The 15,194-nt window shown below is 38.8% G+C and overlaps 2 protein-coding genes across 5 annotated transcripts in view; one reads left to right on the top strand and one right to left on the bottom strand.

Moving 5' to 3' along the window:
• The first annotated feature begins 135 nt into the window (after window positions 1–135).
• On the top strand, window positions 136–8,587 carry LOC134813221 (uncharacterized). The gene is made up of 12 exons (XM_063820910.1): window positions 136–177; window positions 3,658–3,797; window positions 3,936–4,029; window positions 4,377–4,649; window positions 4,852–5,038; window positions 5,342–5,521; window positions 5,796–5,889; window positions 6,139–6,257; window positions 6,751–6,887; window positions 7,154–7,230; window positions 7,530–7,705; window positions 7,913–8,587. Exons 1-12 carry the CDS (start codon window positions 136–138, stop codon window positions 8,356–8,358), a joined length of 1,965 nt encoding a protein of 654 aa, XP_063676980.1. The 3' UTR covers window positions 8,359–8,587.
• A 68-nt stretch (window positions 8,588–8,655) lies between these two features.
• LOC134813484 (uncharacterized) overlaps window positions 8,656–15,194 on the bottom strand; it is a 52,425-nt gene continuing 45,886 nt past the window's right edge. For 2 of the 4 annotated variants that reach the window (XM_063821291.1, XM_063821290.1), the window contains exons 4-14: window positions 14,750–14,901; window positions 14,192–14,261; window positions 13,833–13,999; window positions 12,909–13,730; window positions 12,632–12,784; window positions 11,949–12,073; window positions 11,527–11,790; window positions 11,292–11,349; window positions 10,919–11,113; window positions 10,452–10,571; window positions 8,656–10,038 (exon numbers count right to left, since the gene is read on the bottom strand). In XM_063821291.1, the coding sequence (XP_063677361.1) occupies window positions 9,893–10,038; window positions 10,452–10,571; window positions 10,919–11,113; window positions 11,292–11,349; window positions 11,527–11,790; window positions 11,949–12,073; window positions 12,632–12,784; window positions 12,909–13,730; window positions 13,833–13,999; window positions 14,192–14,261; window positions 14,750–14,901 (2,272 nt within the window). In that variant the 3' untranslated portion in view covers window positions 8,656–9,892. Of the gene's footprint in view, window positions 10,039–10,451; window positions 10,572–10,918; window positions 11,114–11,291; window positions 11,350–11,526; window positions 11,791–11,948; window positions 12,074–12,631; window positions 12,794–12,908; window positions 13,731–13,832; window positions 14,000–14,191; window positions 14,262–14,749; window positions 14,902–15,194 lie in introns of all 4 variants that reach the window. The other 2 variants (XM_063821289.1, XM_063821288.1) reach the window with 2 other exon arrangements.

The raw sequence follows: 15,194 nt of genomic DNA, 5'->3' as shown, positions 1-15,194 counted from the left end.
CACATACTCCCTATAGACCAACGAATCTTCTTTAACGTTTGTCTATTAACCCACAAAGCAGTTCACGATACTGCACCTGATTACCTCAAAGCACTACTGGATGTGGATGTAGCGGATATATAACTTTCAAACACCATGACCAGGTCGAAGAGACCTGGTGACCATCTCATGCTCAAGGTACCAAAGAATAAAAGGTCCAAAATTGATGACAGACGTTTCTCAAGCCATGCACCGATTGCATGGAACTCTCTTCCACTGATGTTGAGATGTATTACTGATACCAACTGCTTCAAGCGAATGTTAAAGAACCATTTATATAATCAGTCCTGATGTTTCTTCTTTCCATTTGTCTTCACTTTGCAAGACACCCTGGCTTTTATTTCTTATTATTTTGTCTTTGCCTTATGATGAGTTATACTTAAGTTCACTTTTACACATTTGCTCACATCACTCACAGTCAGCCGCTCTGACACGGTTAACCACTACACCTTCCTTGTGTTGTTGGTTAATCATATGAGCGGGATATAAATACCTCATTTCATTTCATTATGAAGGAAAACTGTACCGTCCAACCCGACCGACAGGCCTCATTGTAATGACCAGCGTTTAGTCGTTATGGCAATTTATATTGTCATAATATGACGGACTTACTCTTAGGGCAACCAGTATTGTTTTCAATCCAACATGAAGTATGAACACAGCGGAAAAAGGTTAAGTTATAAAGGTACCGCCCGCACCCCTTCAGTCAAACTCATAATTTTGGAGAGCTCATTCAATTATGTAGCTCATATATTTTATACTAACGATGTGTCTGTTAAACTTAAACTATTCTTTCTGAATAATTAAGACCGAACTGCTGACAATGATTATAATTAAATGTTAATTAAATCGTAATTAAGTTTTAGCAGTTCTTTCTATCAGGAGTTAATGACAAAAATTGATTGACCGTCAGCACAATTCACAGAAACGTGCCTTTGTGCCTGTGCGTCAGTTTGATCATTGGAGCTTTGTTTAAAATATTCGCAGCAAAGGCGAGTGGTGTTCAGTGATAATATTCCACCCAAAATCCAGACAAACTTAAAGACTTGGGCGTACTTTTAAGGGCTGGCCATGTTGGAATATTCTTACGACTCACTTTTGACATTAGTTAGGTCTTAACGTTGCTCAACTCTTCTATCAAGATATTAATGTCGTGACTTTTGCTCCTGCTCGGTAAGAACTAAGAATAAGATAGGTGTATTTCTAGTTTTTATGATCCCGGGATCTTTAGACTTCAATTCTGACTTCAATCTTCTGCCTGGCTATAAAACTATATCGCAGTAGACGGCTGGTATTTACCCTGAATCTGATGCTACTGGAACCCATTTTCTGAGTCTGATGCTACTGAAACCCATTTTCTGAGTCTGATGCTACTGAAACCCATTTTCTGAGTTTATTAGCAACCTACCTCACAACATTAAACATATCATTATTCTAAAAGATGATAATAGTTGTCAGAAAATGTCAATTATCATTAATTGTAATTGCAGTTTTGAGGCAAGTTCCGTTGCCCTTCAAAGACGGTAATTGATGTGGTTCAGGCTATAATTTGAGCACATGTCAACCCTAAACTATAAGTGACAAGTTTATCACCATTAACACCCCTCTGTAAAATAATTAATTAATAATTGTTGTTAAATATATAAGGTTTGGGCGTGTTCACTGGTTAAGTACCATACATCATATAAGTTTATACTCGTCAATTGGTCCATGAAAAAGCTCAACATTTGCAGCTGGGTATCGAGGGGGTGCTGCAACGTTCTCTTTCCAGCTATTTCAGTTTATATTCTTAAATTATAGTCCTTAATTAAGTCAATTAGAACGCCTGATGTCAACCAGTCAAAATTAAATGTTAAAACATGCCCTCGTTACAGTCCCTTATATAAAGCGTTTCAATGTTTCAATTTTCTCCATGAGTTGGCTGCAATATTGCTTCGGTATTTCTGCTACTGCCTTCTATTCAGTATAGAATTAGAACGTTGAATTAGATTCACTCTCTTTTGGTAAAAATCGAAAAAGGGTGAATCTTATGGCAAACGATTCACTCGTCGAGCTGAATCACATGAATCCCTTAACACTAACAGATTGAAATTGAGTTACTTTAGTCACAATACCATATTATAGTTTGCAAGCATGATTGTCTATACACGCAATGTGTTGGAATATAATGTTATTGTTGCATAATAAATAATTAATATAATATCGAATACTCTGCCGAATTATGCACCAGCTCATTCTGACCCATGTAATTGTAAAAACCTCTACGAGGGTAATTCTAGAATTAAAAATTTGAAATCGTCAGGAAACTCTGTGTGGGACATTAACCTTGTAAGTTACTTGTTGTGTTAAACTCGACAACCGTGTAATTTAACGCCAACGTTATATATTATTACTACGCTGCTGAATAATCCAACCTAAAGACTGAAAATTTGGCGAATTGCTCACTCTCAGCTTAATGGAGGTAGTTTTCCCCTCTAAATTGCAGCACATTAAACAATTTTAATAAGTCGCAGGATCGCACTATTTGCAAAATATTACCGTACCTTGTTGTTCTATATGTTGTCTCTCTAAGGCGTACGTAATATGGCTATTATACTTAAAGGCCATAGGGCTATAAGATATTGTGATACACTTGACAATGAAACGTTTCCACCGCGGTACTGATGGCAACAAACCATTATCATTATCATTCACGACATGTTCGGCCCTCGTATGGCCTTTGTTCTAAAAATGAATAGTTTCAACGATGAAAAGGGACCAGCAAGGCAGTATAACTTACTTCGGCATGATTATGAATATTTACATATTGTTTGGACAACTTTAGAGCTATAAGACTAAAGTAGCAGCCGGATATGCAGCATATCCGGCATATTATGCTTAAGCTTATTCATTATATTTATCCGCAGCAGTATATTCAAAACTCAAAAGGCTCTTTCAAAGCTGGAAGCTGACGTAGGTATGCCACTGCAGCTATTAGCCACTCATGTGACTTTAAGTTTAAATTGTGCGTTTACAATATTTTACCTTAGATAAAGATTGGTGGTGCTTATAATTTATAAGCTGTTATAACGTCACTACTCAATTGTCCATAATATTAATAGCCTTGTCCATGATTGATAATAGATAGACGTTTAAATGTATGTTTTAAAGTGACTACAAAGGGCGGTCAGGTTGAACTTCAAGTTCAATTCATGTTATATGAAATAGTAAATTTCAAGCTGAGGTGTCCCTTTTTATTACTTTTTAATTTATGCAAAGGTTTTATAATGAACTTGACTATTTAGGCATTAGAATGGGTTCGTTTCAAGGGCTTTTATATCAAATAGACTACGGTTCACTGGCCAGTAGAGGTGTTTATCATTGTTCCCCGTTTTAATTCAGTCTACATTGAGCTTACTGCTTACGTTTAACTTTAAAAGCAATCCGGGTTATATATCGAAATAGAGGCTTAATCTCCATTTCGTTTAGTTTGCTAGTATTAACTATTATTATTTTAAATTTAAGTTTAACCGCAATATAGACTATCTAGCATTATTATATTTTCCTCAAAATTTGATAAAAACCACAGTAGATCTTGCTTAGATTTTATAATATAACATTTAACCTTTTTTCCACTAGAGGATGCACCGGTTTGTAGTACTGGTGGGGGCTGTTCTAGCCCTGGCTCTCTCAAAAAGCACCATTGACGACACCAACCTGCTCTTCAAGAACACGATAAAAAAGTGGGGCGTACAAATTAGAGACAAACGAGACCACAGGTTAAAAAACCAGTCCACTGTTCAGTTGTTGTTTGTTTCGTTAGCTCCGGATTCAAGGGTTTATGATTCAAGGGTTTATGATTCAAGGGTTTATAATTTGATAAATCAATGACAATGTACTAAACTAAAAATCTCCAGTGAGAGATACAATCGACTTGTTCGAATGAAGAGGGGTCATGACGAGACCTCAACTGGAGTTATGCTCGATGCTCTCAACCGATTTGCTGTCAATGTATGTAATTGATTAAATTTCTGTTCTAAAGTTAGAACTGTTGATTCACCATTAAATTGCTGTTCAGTAATAAAATTATGTCATCGGCCTCAACAACATTAGTAATTTAGAGGAACTAACAAATTAAAATTACTTCGATATCGCCAATAGGATATAATGACTATTTAAATTGTAATTTACATGTACATGTTGATACATAATTTAAATAATAAGTCATCGTGTATTAGTCGTTAGTATTATAACTTAAAATTTGTTAGATCAAATAACTCAAAATTCGAATCCGCTGAATTTTTTGCGATCTTAAGTATAAACACTCCCATCCGCTAAACGATTACCCTTCTGTCCAGAATGACGAGGAGCACGAAGAACTTGTGTCTCGTACTCGACGAAATGGTAACTTGACCCTATTGGTGAACGAACGCTCCGCCGAAGACAACCACAAAATGAAAAGGATGGAAGGCCTTACCCTGGATCTGGACAAAAGAGACTATCCTAGTCCGGAGGAAGTAAATTGGAATCCGGGTGAAGGGCCAAAGGAATACCAGTACTGGGAGAAAACTCTGGGAATGTCTAGACCGCAGGATCAAGCCAGTTGCGGAAGTTGCTGGTCCTTCCCCGCTGTAAGTCTTAGTGTACAACATTAGTATAAAATAGAAAAATTATAATTTCAAATTTGGACACGATCGAGTCTTGAACACCTTATAAGTACCGTATTTGTTTAATTTTCATACAAACATATTATTTAGCAACGCCAGTAACGCTGGTTAACTGTTGAATCTTAAAATGAGATAAGATATTAATACAATAACCGATCAATTTCAGGCAGCAACTTTGGAGGCACTGTACTACAAGCTGACAGGAGAATTTGTCGTCTACTCGAAGCAGTACTTCATTGACTGCACCTTTTCGTACAGCGGGTGTGCAGGTGGTACTGTTAATCAGGGCTACAAGATCACCAAAGATCGCCAGTACCTCATGAGTGAGGGGGATTGGCCGCTCACTGCTGACTGTAAGATACTTTTAAAAAACCGTTTCATATTTCAAGCCCTTTAATGACTTTAGGACTGAACCCGGGCAAGATTCCTCGTCCTGACAGTCTAGTTTTAGATGTTTCATACAGCTACAGCTATAAACCAACTTAATAAGTATGAACATCAGGATATAATGCTGCTTACAGCCGGTTCATCTTCAAGGTTAACAACTCTAGATTAATATTAACTTTAAGCTATATATATATATATGTATATATATACTAAACTCAAGACCATATTTGCATTTTAAATAGCGTAAACAATGAACGACCTCATTTCAGATCAGCCGTGCAAATGGACAATGGATATCCGCAATAAAAAGAGGAACGCCTTCAAGAACGCATATTTACAGGACTGGTATCCCCTGAGCAAAACCGCGGACGGATTGATGAGGGGACTCCGACACAGCCCGGTTGCTTTTGGAGGGTATATCAGCGATAACTACTTTGGCTACACCCATGGTTGGTTGATTTTGTCACTGATTCTTGATCATTAAGAACTTAGTACTTACATGTAATTGTAAAAGCTTTGAGGGGCAATTTACAATTATTCGAGTTAATTACGCAGAATAATTATAACTAGTTTCATAAAATTAGGAATTATCGCCTCTTGATGCAGGTAACATGTTATTTCTAACTACTATATTAATATTATATAGCTAATACAATAGCTATGCAATAATATCGATACAATATTAAAGTATACTTGAACTTCTAGCATCCCATATTTTGATAGGATTGTACGATGATCCTGTGTGTGCATCACAGCCTGTGGCTCACGCTCAGCTTCTCGTTGGTTACACTGAAACATATCTCAGAGTACGAGGAAGGTACGTTAATTTATGATTTAATTGTTCCATATCACCACGACAACCCTTCTAATGGTTGGGGCTACCCTAGGTTATTATACTTTATTAAGAGTTTTAAAAAATAGAAAAACTTATTCAAACAATTTTAGCTACTAACTTTTGCAACCTTAACAAATGCCTGCTAAACTGGAAACTATTTGTTCAATAATTTGTGGGCACTACCACTTAAAGTGTAAAGGACGACTGAAAACAAATGCCATTTATCTACAGTTACGGAGTATGGTGGGGCGACTTAGGATACATAAACTATGATAGAAAGGGAATACCCACCATGAATTCCTGCAGACTCTTCGATAACGCCTACTCTGTCCTTATAGCTCCGAGACAAGGTACATTTTTATGCTACGTACACGGTACACTAGTAACTGTGTTGCTAGGTACTTGGTACATTGGTAACTATGTTGCTAGGTACACGGTACACTGGTAACTGTGTTCTTAGGTACACCAGTAACTGTGTTGCTAGGTACACTGGTAACTGTATTGCTAGGTACTTGGTACACTGGTTGCTAGGTTTACTTGTAACTGTGTTGCTATGCATTTGGTACACTTGTAACTGTGTTGCTAGTTACACTGGTAACTGTGTTGCTAGTTACACTGGTAACTGTGTTGCTAGTTACACTGGTAACTGTGTTGCTAGGTACACTGGTAACTGTGTTGCTAGGTACTTGGTACACTGGTAACTGTGTTGCTAGGTACACCAGTAACTGTGTTGCTAGGTACTTGGTATACTGGTAACTGTGTTGCTAGGTACACATGTTAAACTTAATACACTGGTGTCTACATTGTACACGGTACCTTAGGTTTAACACACCACGTTTTCAGAGGTGGAATACGAATTCTGTAGCGGCGGAAAACCAACGACTCGAGCTCTTTGCCAGGCGTCCTGCAAGGCCATGGACACAGAAACTGAGACCGGCTGGGACCTGGCTGTTATCCCCACCGTACAGCATAACAACGAGGTAAGTTCTAGAACTTGTTACCTGTACTTGTACAATGTACTATGTACATAGACCATACTCAGTTACAATATGATAGATAGCTTACTACTTGTTTTTGAGAGTCAGCTTGGCAGTCAATTTCACTTTTCACAAACGGTGTCACCCCTTCTTAAATGCAACCCTACGTCCGTTCAGTTGTGATCACAACATCTCTGAACAACCACAAAAGGTACTTTAATTAAGTGTTAGGGCGAGGAAGCAGTAGTTAAACAAATTGTTCCTATTAGGTTGTGAACATGGTAAACGCAAGATTCCCTGGAGTCAAGTCTGACGATAAATTCAATCTGCTCCATATCGGAGTTACGTAAGTGCAGAAATCAGGATTAACTGTTGCATGTCTTCCAAATGAGCATATCTAACGGTATAAATGTGTTGTTTTGATTATTATGCATTGTTGACAAATTAAGGAATCGTTCACATATTTCGGTTTATTCACGCCCCTATCCAGTGTAGAAATTACAGTATTAGCAGCCTCTTCTAGGCTGCTTACGAAATACGTTTAAGAACCCTAAGGACTACCAATATCCCAGTCACAAAATTCTTGCATTTGGAATTTTACGGAAGAAGGCCTCCACCAACGTGTCATTCAATTCAATCCATCAGCGACCCCGAGAAGTGTGGGCACTACCACTGGAGCAACAAGTGCTGGCATGTTAACTACTTTAACTACACCCGGAAGACGGGTGAAGGCAAGTACGGTTTGTTGAACAAGAACGACGGTTACTGGACGATGAGGAACTCACAGACATACCAAGCTAGAGGACTCTGTAGTCGAACAAGTATGTGCACTTCTAGTTCTACATTAAAGTACATAATATAAGTATATTTGTATCGGTTTAAAGTACTTTGATACACCAGGAATTGGTTGGTAGAGATTAGAGAATGGCAATTATTTAATAAATTGGGAGTGCAGCCCCCACAACATATATTATACAATGTAGTCTCCTTAGCTTTGACAAACAACTTAAAAAACCATTCGCTTTCAGGAACGTGTTTCGATATCAAGTACAAAGTAAAAGACGGTACGATAGTGTACAGTACTGACGGTGAGCTGATCGAGGGCACTGTTGCAACCCTGTCATGTTCGGAAGGTTGCACCATGACGGGTCCTCCGTCTCTAACCTGTAAAGCTGGAGCCTGGGGTGAAAAGGATATTCTCTCCAGATGCGCGTGTCCTGATGAGGATGGACACTTTGATGATGACGGACATGATCACAGTGCTGAGGAGGACGAACACTTTGATGATGACGGACATGATCACAGTGCCGAGGAGGATGGACACTTTGATGGTGACGGACATGATCACAGTGCTGAGGACGACGAACACTTTGATGGTGACGGACATGATCATGAGGAGGAGGAAAAGGAAGTGGAGAAAGAGGAGAAGCAGAAGCAGAAGAAAAAGAAGAAGAAAAAGAACGGTAGAGTATAAGTCGAAGAATTCCGAGGACACGAAAGATATATTCCTAGATGGGTTAGCTGGACTTATGAACTGTTTCTGCTCGGAAAATTATAATCCCGAAGTTTTTTGTGCATTTCTTTATCTGTTGAGGGGACTGCATTGAGCTTCATATGTGGTTTTAATTTCCACGTCGTATCTTTGAACTAGTGGTTAATGTTTTATTGTCAACTATGTATTATCTCCCCAGTTGCAACACTTACTTGATGCGTTTCAATTGTAATACTGCCGTTTCCAGTGGCGAGAGTAATCTAATTCAATCGAATAATTAATGTGAGCTTTGCGCCCTTTAATGCTCATTAATTTAAATATCTGGTCGCTGTGTGTTCATAAAGTGAGAAAACAATTTATTAGTGATCAATGTATACTGTATAGGTTACAACGGGCATCATAAAATATTTGTAATTAATTCAGAAGAGCACAAATACAATATCAATTGGTCACAAAGTATCTAAATTTACACTTCATAGCTTCTTAATACCATCAAATATTACTGATTCACATCATGACTAATATGACTAAAGTAAATCACCATGTCGCGATATGTATCATATTGGCATCTCAAAAATGTAATTATTTCTCTCGGCTACAGATTGCTCACTACTAAAAGTTGGGAGATATTCTACCCTTCACCAAACATTTCACTGACAGATAAATAAACCTATCATTACTCTATCAGTACCATTGAATATAGGAAAAGTCTACTGTACTATAACTAGGCTTATAACTTATTTAATAGGGAAAGTGAGGAAAAATAAATAAGTTGACCCATTGTTAGATTAACAAACTATAACTTTTTCTTAATACGCCGAATTTTGTAATAGCGGAGTCAATAAAATTTTATTTCAAGGATGATCATCGACAAATAGTTTAAATTTGAAAACCAGTTGTATAGACTAATCTGATAATTTAACGCATCTCTGATAGAAAATTCTTACCTGAATTAAATAACAATGTGCAAATCTTTAAGTTTATCAGTAAAATTAAGTTATCTGTTCATAAGATTTAAGTCGAAAGAGAAGAAATATTCATGAGTCCGCGAATTTTTAAGCCATAATCTTATCCTAATTTCAACCGAAATACGATGAAAAGAATTACATAGCCTTAATTTCTATTTCGTAAATTTAAATTTGTAACAACAAATAAAAATCGTAATATCTATAACAAAATATGAACCGTCAGAAACATCACTCATTTAACCCTATGAAAAGTTTTAGAAGGAATAAATTTATCAAAAAGTTAGGACGGTTCTAACTATATGGAATCTTGCCACTGCAAACTAGTTCGGTAGTTGTAAATGGTGGCACATCATGCTTTACATTGTTTATCTCTATTATATATTCATCATACTGCAACTATTAAACAATTTAAACGTCCTCAAAACTAAATACATCATCTGCAGAACACGCCACTTCTCGGCGGAACACTCAATTTCTCAACCACTTTCTCTCGTTCGAATAATCAACCAGTTAATTAAATAATTAATTAACTAATGAATGGCATCTGATCACATGTCATGGAGAACACGTTTAGAAGAGGGTGCATCTTTGTCGTTATCACTGGACTTTGCTCTCTTGCGACCTGTAGCTAGCAGGGACGCTATAATCTCTTCTGTTTTCTGCATCATCTCGGCTGGACCCTTGTCTGTGGACGCTAGTGAAATGTGGTGTTAGGATAGCTGGAATGTGGTGCTAGGATATGTGATTTGCAATTAATATGTTTGATAGACTTCAATATAGTTCTCAGAAGATAATTAGCATGTTTATACGAACTAAATATGGGGTCGTTAGAAGTTTCTATTATTCACGCTGTTGCAACAAAGAAAACAGCTCTTTTTAGCGAAGTTCAATAATACATAGTCGACGTTTCAATGAAACTAACTACTACTTCAATTTGAGAGCATGAATATTATGTTATATAGAAACATCGACTATTTACTATTAAAGAGAGCAGTTTCCTTTGTGAAAACAATATATTTCGAACAACCAACAGTAACTAATTAACTATGTGACTAATCAGCTAATAAACACTGTTCCGATCCGGAAATTACATAAATACGAACTCACCATTATTAATAACTTTGTTAGCTTTCTGTAGAAGAATATCTCGTGAGTTTGAACTGGATCTGGCGATGATGCCCGCTGAGGGTACACTTATACCTTTGCAGAACACACATGACCAATTACCTGAGGGGTTGGTTTTTATATAAACTATTTCAGAGGGGTAAACATTTTTATAAACTATTTTAGAGGATAAACAATCATAAACTATTTTAGAGAATAAAAATTAAACAAGTTAGGTATCTGCGTGCGCGTTGTGGTTAGTTAATTAGTTCTACTCTAGATCATCTATCATTTGTTTTCATTTTTAAGATAGACTGGAATGTTACAACTAAACAACACAAAGGACCAACATGCATAATGTGCATGTTAGCTATTATAATACGTCAAATAAAAATTAAATAAACTCTGGTTATGTTACTGAGGTTATAACAAGATTCTCAGAGAGTAATAATCTAAAAGAAGAGACTCACCCTCAGGTACCTCCGACAATGCAGGTGACAAACAGTCAGTATGGAAACCCTTGTCACACTCATCACAGAACATTAGCTTGTTATCGTCCCCCAGCTGGCCACACAGCACACACGTTTTACACTCGATACACTGCCACGAGTAGGTCTTCACTTTTTCTGTTAATTCCGCGGAGAATTGTAAACAACTGGGGTGTCCTGTTGGTATGGTGTTAGATACAGGTGTGATAAGTGGAAATGTTGCCCAGTCATTCGCAACTGACTCTGCATCAAAGTTTTTAAAAGAGCCTATATTCTCTACATTGAAAGCATCCATAGCTGTTTCATTTAAAAAACAAATTAAAATGAGTGCCTCTTCAGATCTATCAAATCTTACCGCTATTGCTGCAGTCACAACAAGTCAACAGTTCTTCTCGTACCCCAGTCTTGTTTTGCTGATGTGGTAGTGTTTTAGTAGATATTTGGGTTTTAAAATAGTGAAAACCTTTACAATAAATTCATCAGAAAAACAGAATATCATGGTTAAGTTTAGTACAATTGTTAAATAAGACTAATCGTAGTCGGAAACGCAAGAAAAAAGTTGCCAAGAATTAAAGAAAAGTAAGAATTACCGTTGAGTCGCCGGAGCAAAGGGAGCACACGGAGCTGATCAGCTGTTCCAATGTAGCGTTATCAAGCTTATTTAAATCGAAGGCTGGCTGAACCGTCTCTGACGTAGCGCCATGTTCAGCTGACGCCAAGTTACCGTTCGGCATCTCCATGGTGGGTGACGTCACGTTGAGCGGGTCGTCAGACATGGCGAAGAGCTCTGTAAAGGTTTCCAGATCGTCGTTTGTGGTGTGGTGGTTGGTGAAACTGGCGGAGTAATCCATTGCCTGAAACATGTCATAAGGGTAATGTCACATCCCATGAACCGACGGAGCGATTATGTTTAAGAAATCTGAGCGCGAGCGCTTGTAAAAAATTAGTTTCATGCTGCTGAAGTGTCTAGTTTAGTCATCAAATGTACTAGATCAAGAGTTCTGCAACTAACAGTTTGGTCGTTGTCAGGGATACCGATATCTACCTCCACATCTTCGTTAGCTCCACTGATCTGTACTGTACTACATGTTCCTAAAGCTCCTGCACTTGACTCAACAACTTCCATGCTGGCAACTCCTGAAAAAACACGGGCTGCTATTCGGTCATTTTTTGTGAAACTGGGACGCTATTTCTACAATGGTTTTTGTGATAAGAGCGGGTATTAATCCCTGGTACCCAGTTAGTAGAATAGTTGAGGTAAAATCACACACGTCCAAATAGACTTTTATAATTCATTAACACTGATTTCTAATATATTGGATTAAGCTTTTTAGATTTTTTGGGTTGAATAAGTGATATTTAGTTTCTGAATAGTTAATAGTTAATAGCACTATGTTTACAGTATGTACTGAAGGTGGCTCCTAGGAAGTTTTTTGAAATTTTAACAGGTTCCCCTGGCCCTCCTCATTCAATCAAGTTTCCTATCATTCGGCTGAGTCGACCGAGGAGATCGCATAGATCCAATGGATCTTTAGCTATTCCCTAGGGCCTAGACTAGGTGACACTGGGATTCGAACCTTAAACCTTCTGCGCAGAAGGCGGATGCTCTAACCACTATCCCACCTAGCCCCTGAAAGTTCCGCCCAACTAATTGTATCAAAATTAAAAGTACTCAAGCACTTGAAATAGACCTACCAGCGGTGGTAGGTGAGATGTCAGCGGTAGCAGAAGCGGAACTAGTTTCCAGACTGCTACTTGACACAGCCTCCGTGGTGGGAATTGGGGTGGGTGTGCTGGAAGAAGTACGAGCCATTACCTGCATCTGTGCCAACAAGTTTTCGTAACCTCCTGAAAATCCTGGGTATTATTTCTAGTCAGAACTTGGACAAAAACCTTGGTATCGTAATTTTATTTGTTGATAATGGTCGACGTTTGCAAGTAAATTAGGTAAACATTAAGGACCTAAACAAACCTTTCTGAAGAGCTGATTTGATGAGATCGTTAATTTGTTGTTCGTTAACACGAGGATGTAATCCCTGGTTAGATAAACTTTTCACCAAGTTAACCTCAACTGTGTTAGCAGAGTTAGCATTGTTCGTAGTGTTAACTGTGTTAACTGAGTTCACAGTGTTAGTCGGGGTTTGCTGCTGGGACATGGGCCGAGCCTGAACAAGCCGGGCCTGGCTGCCGTGCATGCCAGCGTGGTTATTGACGAGGGTGTTGTGGGCGCTGGATAAGTTAGTAACTGCAGCTGAGAGACTGGTGGCTATTCCTGAGAGACTGCTCCCATTTAGGATCTTGTTCACAGCCGCCAGTGTAGCGTGGTTAGAGGACCCTGGATTTGGATGTCGCTGTGGGACTGCAGCTGACACGTGTTGTAGACGGTTTACTTGGTGAGCTGGTTGGTGAGCTGGTTGATGAGCTGGTTGATGAGCTGGTTGGTGGACTGGTTGGTGGGCTGGTTGATGAGCTGGTTGATGAGCTGGTTGATGAGCTGGTTGCTGCTGGACCTGAGTGTGGTGCTGCACCAAGTGTGGGGAGGGCGAGGGTTGGGGGACGGGTGCAGGGGTGTGTTGTTGAGTTGCTGCTTGTTGCTGCAGCTGACCGACAGCATGTTGACCGGCGGCGTTTTGGGCCGCTTGTTGCTGGGGAGTGTAGTAGGAAGACGTGTTGGGGAGATGGTTGAGAGGTTTCTGTATGTGTTGGGGTTGGTACTGCCTGTTTGGAGCGGGCCAATGTGGGTTCTGTAGTCGATGTGCAAGTGCAGCTGCGGCTGGGTTCTGGTATCGAGACACTGAAATTAATTTCTTTGCTTACTTTCAGTTGTACTTTGACAGTATATTTGGACACCCAAAGAAATGTAATCGTGTTGATGGAAATATAAATAACCAGGTACCTTGCTGTGAGTGAGAGTTTTGCTGAAAATGTTTGTTTATCATATTCTGTGCGGCGGGGTTAGGTCTGAGATGGGGATTCTGCTGCTGCTGCTGGGCTGCCTGTTGTTGCTGGGCAACTTGCTGCTGCTGTAGTTGTACTTGGGCAGCTTTAGCTGCTTGATGCTGTCTGAAATAACAAACCAGTCAATAACCATAATATTTGTGGGTTTCGTATAATATCATGTGTGTTAAGGGAATGATTTTAACATGCTTTTTGAAGTACAAATGTCTAAGAGTGAATAAAAACCAATCAAATCATTACAGGAACTTCAACAAGAGTATACATATCAAAATGTCACGGACGTATTTGTTAGTGTACCTGTGTAAATTGTTATAGCTGTTGTTAAGTCGTAGGGGGAGCTGTGCTGATGGTACCCTTACACCTGTTACTGCAAAGTTTTCAGTAAGGTTTTCTGTACAATTTAAGTCTTTCATTAATTGTGCAGCTGTTGAATATTGGCACAAAGCAATGATTGCACGGTTATCGTGAAATTTCATTGATCAAGATATTCTAAACAATTATATAGTATGATGTAACAATGAAATTAAGATATGACAGTTGAGCAAGGAATATAATAATTTCGTAATAATAATCAGTAAGCTAAGACTGTTAATAAAGTTTCGAAATAATGGCTATCTGATTTTACTTAGCTAAATTCGATCGATGTATAAAGCGCGCGAGCGCGCGCGCGCGTCACGACGATCGATCACGCGCGAAGGCGAAGAGCGTTGCGATACACCAAAGTACCAAAAACTAGCAATATCTGGCGACGGCTCAGTCGGCAGTTTACTCCAAACTTCAGAGTAGACTACCAAAATAGAGGGGAAATCGAAACCGCCAAAAACTGCCCAAACAAGTCTCCTTTTAAACTTTTACCTGAATGGGGCGCTCTGAGCTGAGCTTGTGCGGAATTAGCAAGTGGCTGTTTCTCCAGTCCTCCGATTTCATCTTTAAGGCTGTTATTTTCCCGCTCAACGGCCAGTATCTTCCGTTTCAGTAAAATCTTCTCTTTTTGCAGCTTCAGGTTCCTTCGGTGGAAAATAATTATGATATAAGATGCATTGAAATATGCCTGGACTTGAATCTTGGACTTACGACATAAACAAAATAACCAACACGTTCGCGTTGATGGATACAGGGGAGGATTGTTGGTAAAACAGACAGAACCAGACACAGAATCAGAAAGGGAACTAAACACATATCACAGACAGGCTTTGGTATGCAGATGACTCTGCAGTAGGGGATAAACTCGAACAATTTGTGAAATGGTGGGTGGTCCTGAACGATCATGGCCCCATGTATGGGTATTACCCTAAACCCA

The sequence above is a fragment of the Bolinopsis microptera genome, chromosome 3 (genome assembly GCF_026151205.1).
Source record: "Bolinopsis microptera isolate Bmic1 chromosome 3, MBARI_Bmic_1.0, whole genome shotgun sequence".
Lineage (NCBI taxonomy): Eukaryota > Metazoa > Ctenophora > Tentaculata > Lobata > Bolinopsidae > Bolinopsis > Bolinopsis microptera.
The sequence above is the reverse complement of the archived record's forward strand: the minus strand, read 5'-3'. Positions and strand labels throughout refer to the sequence as shown.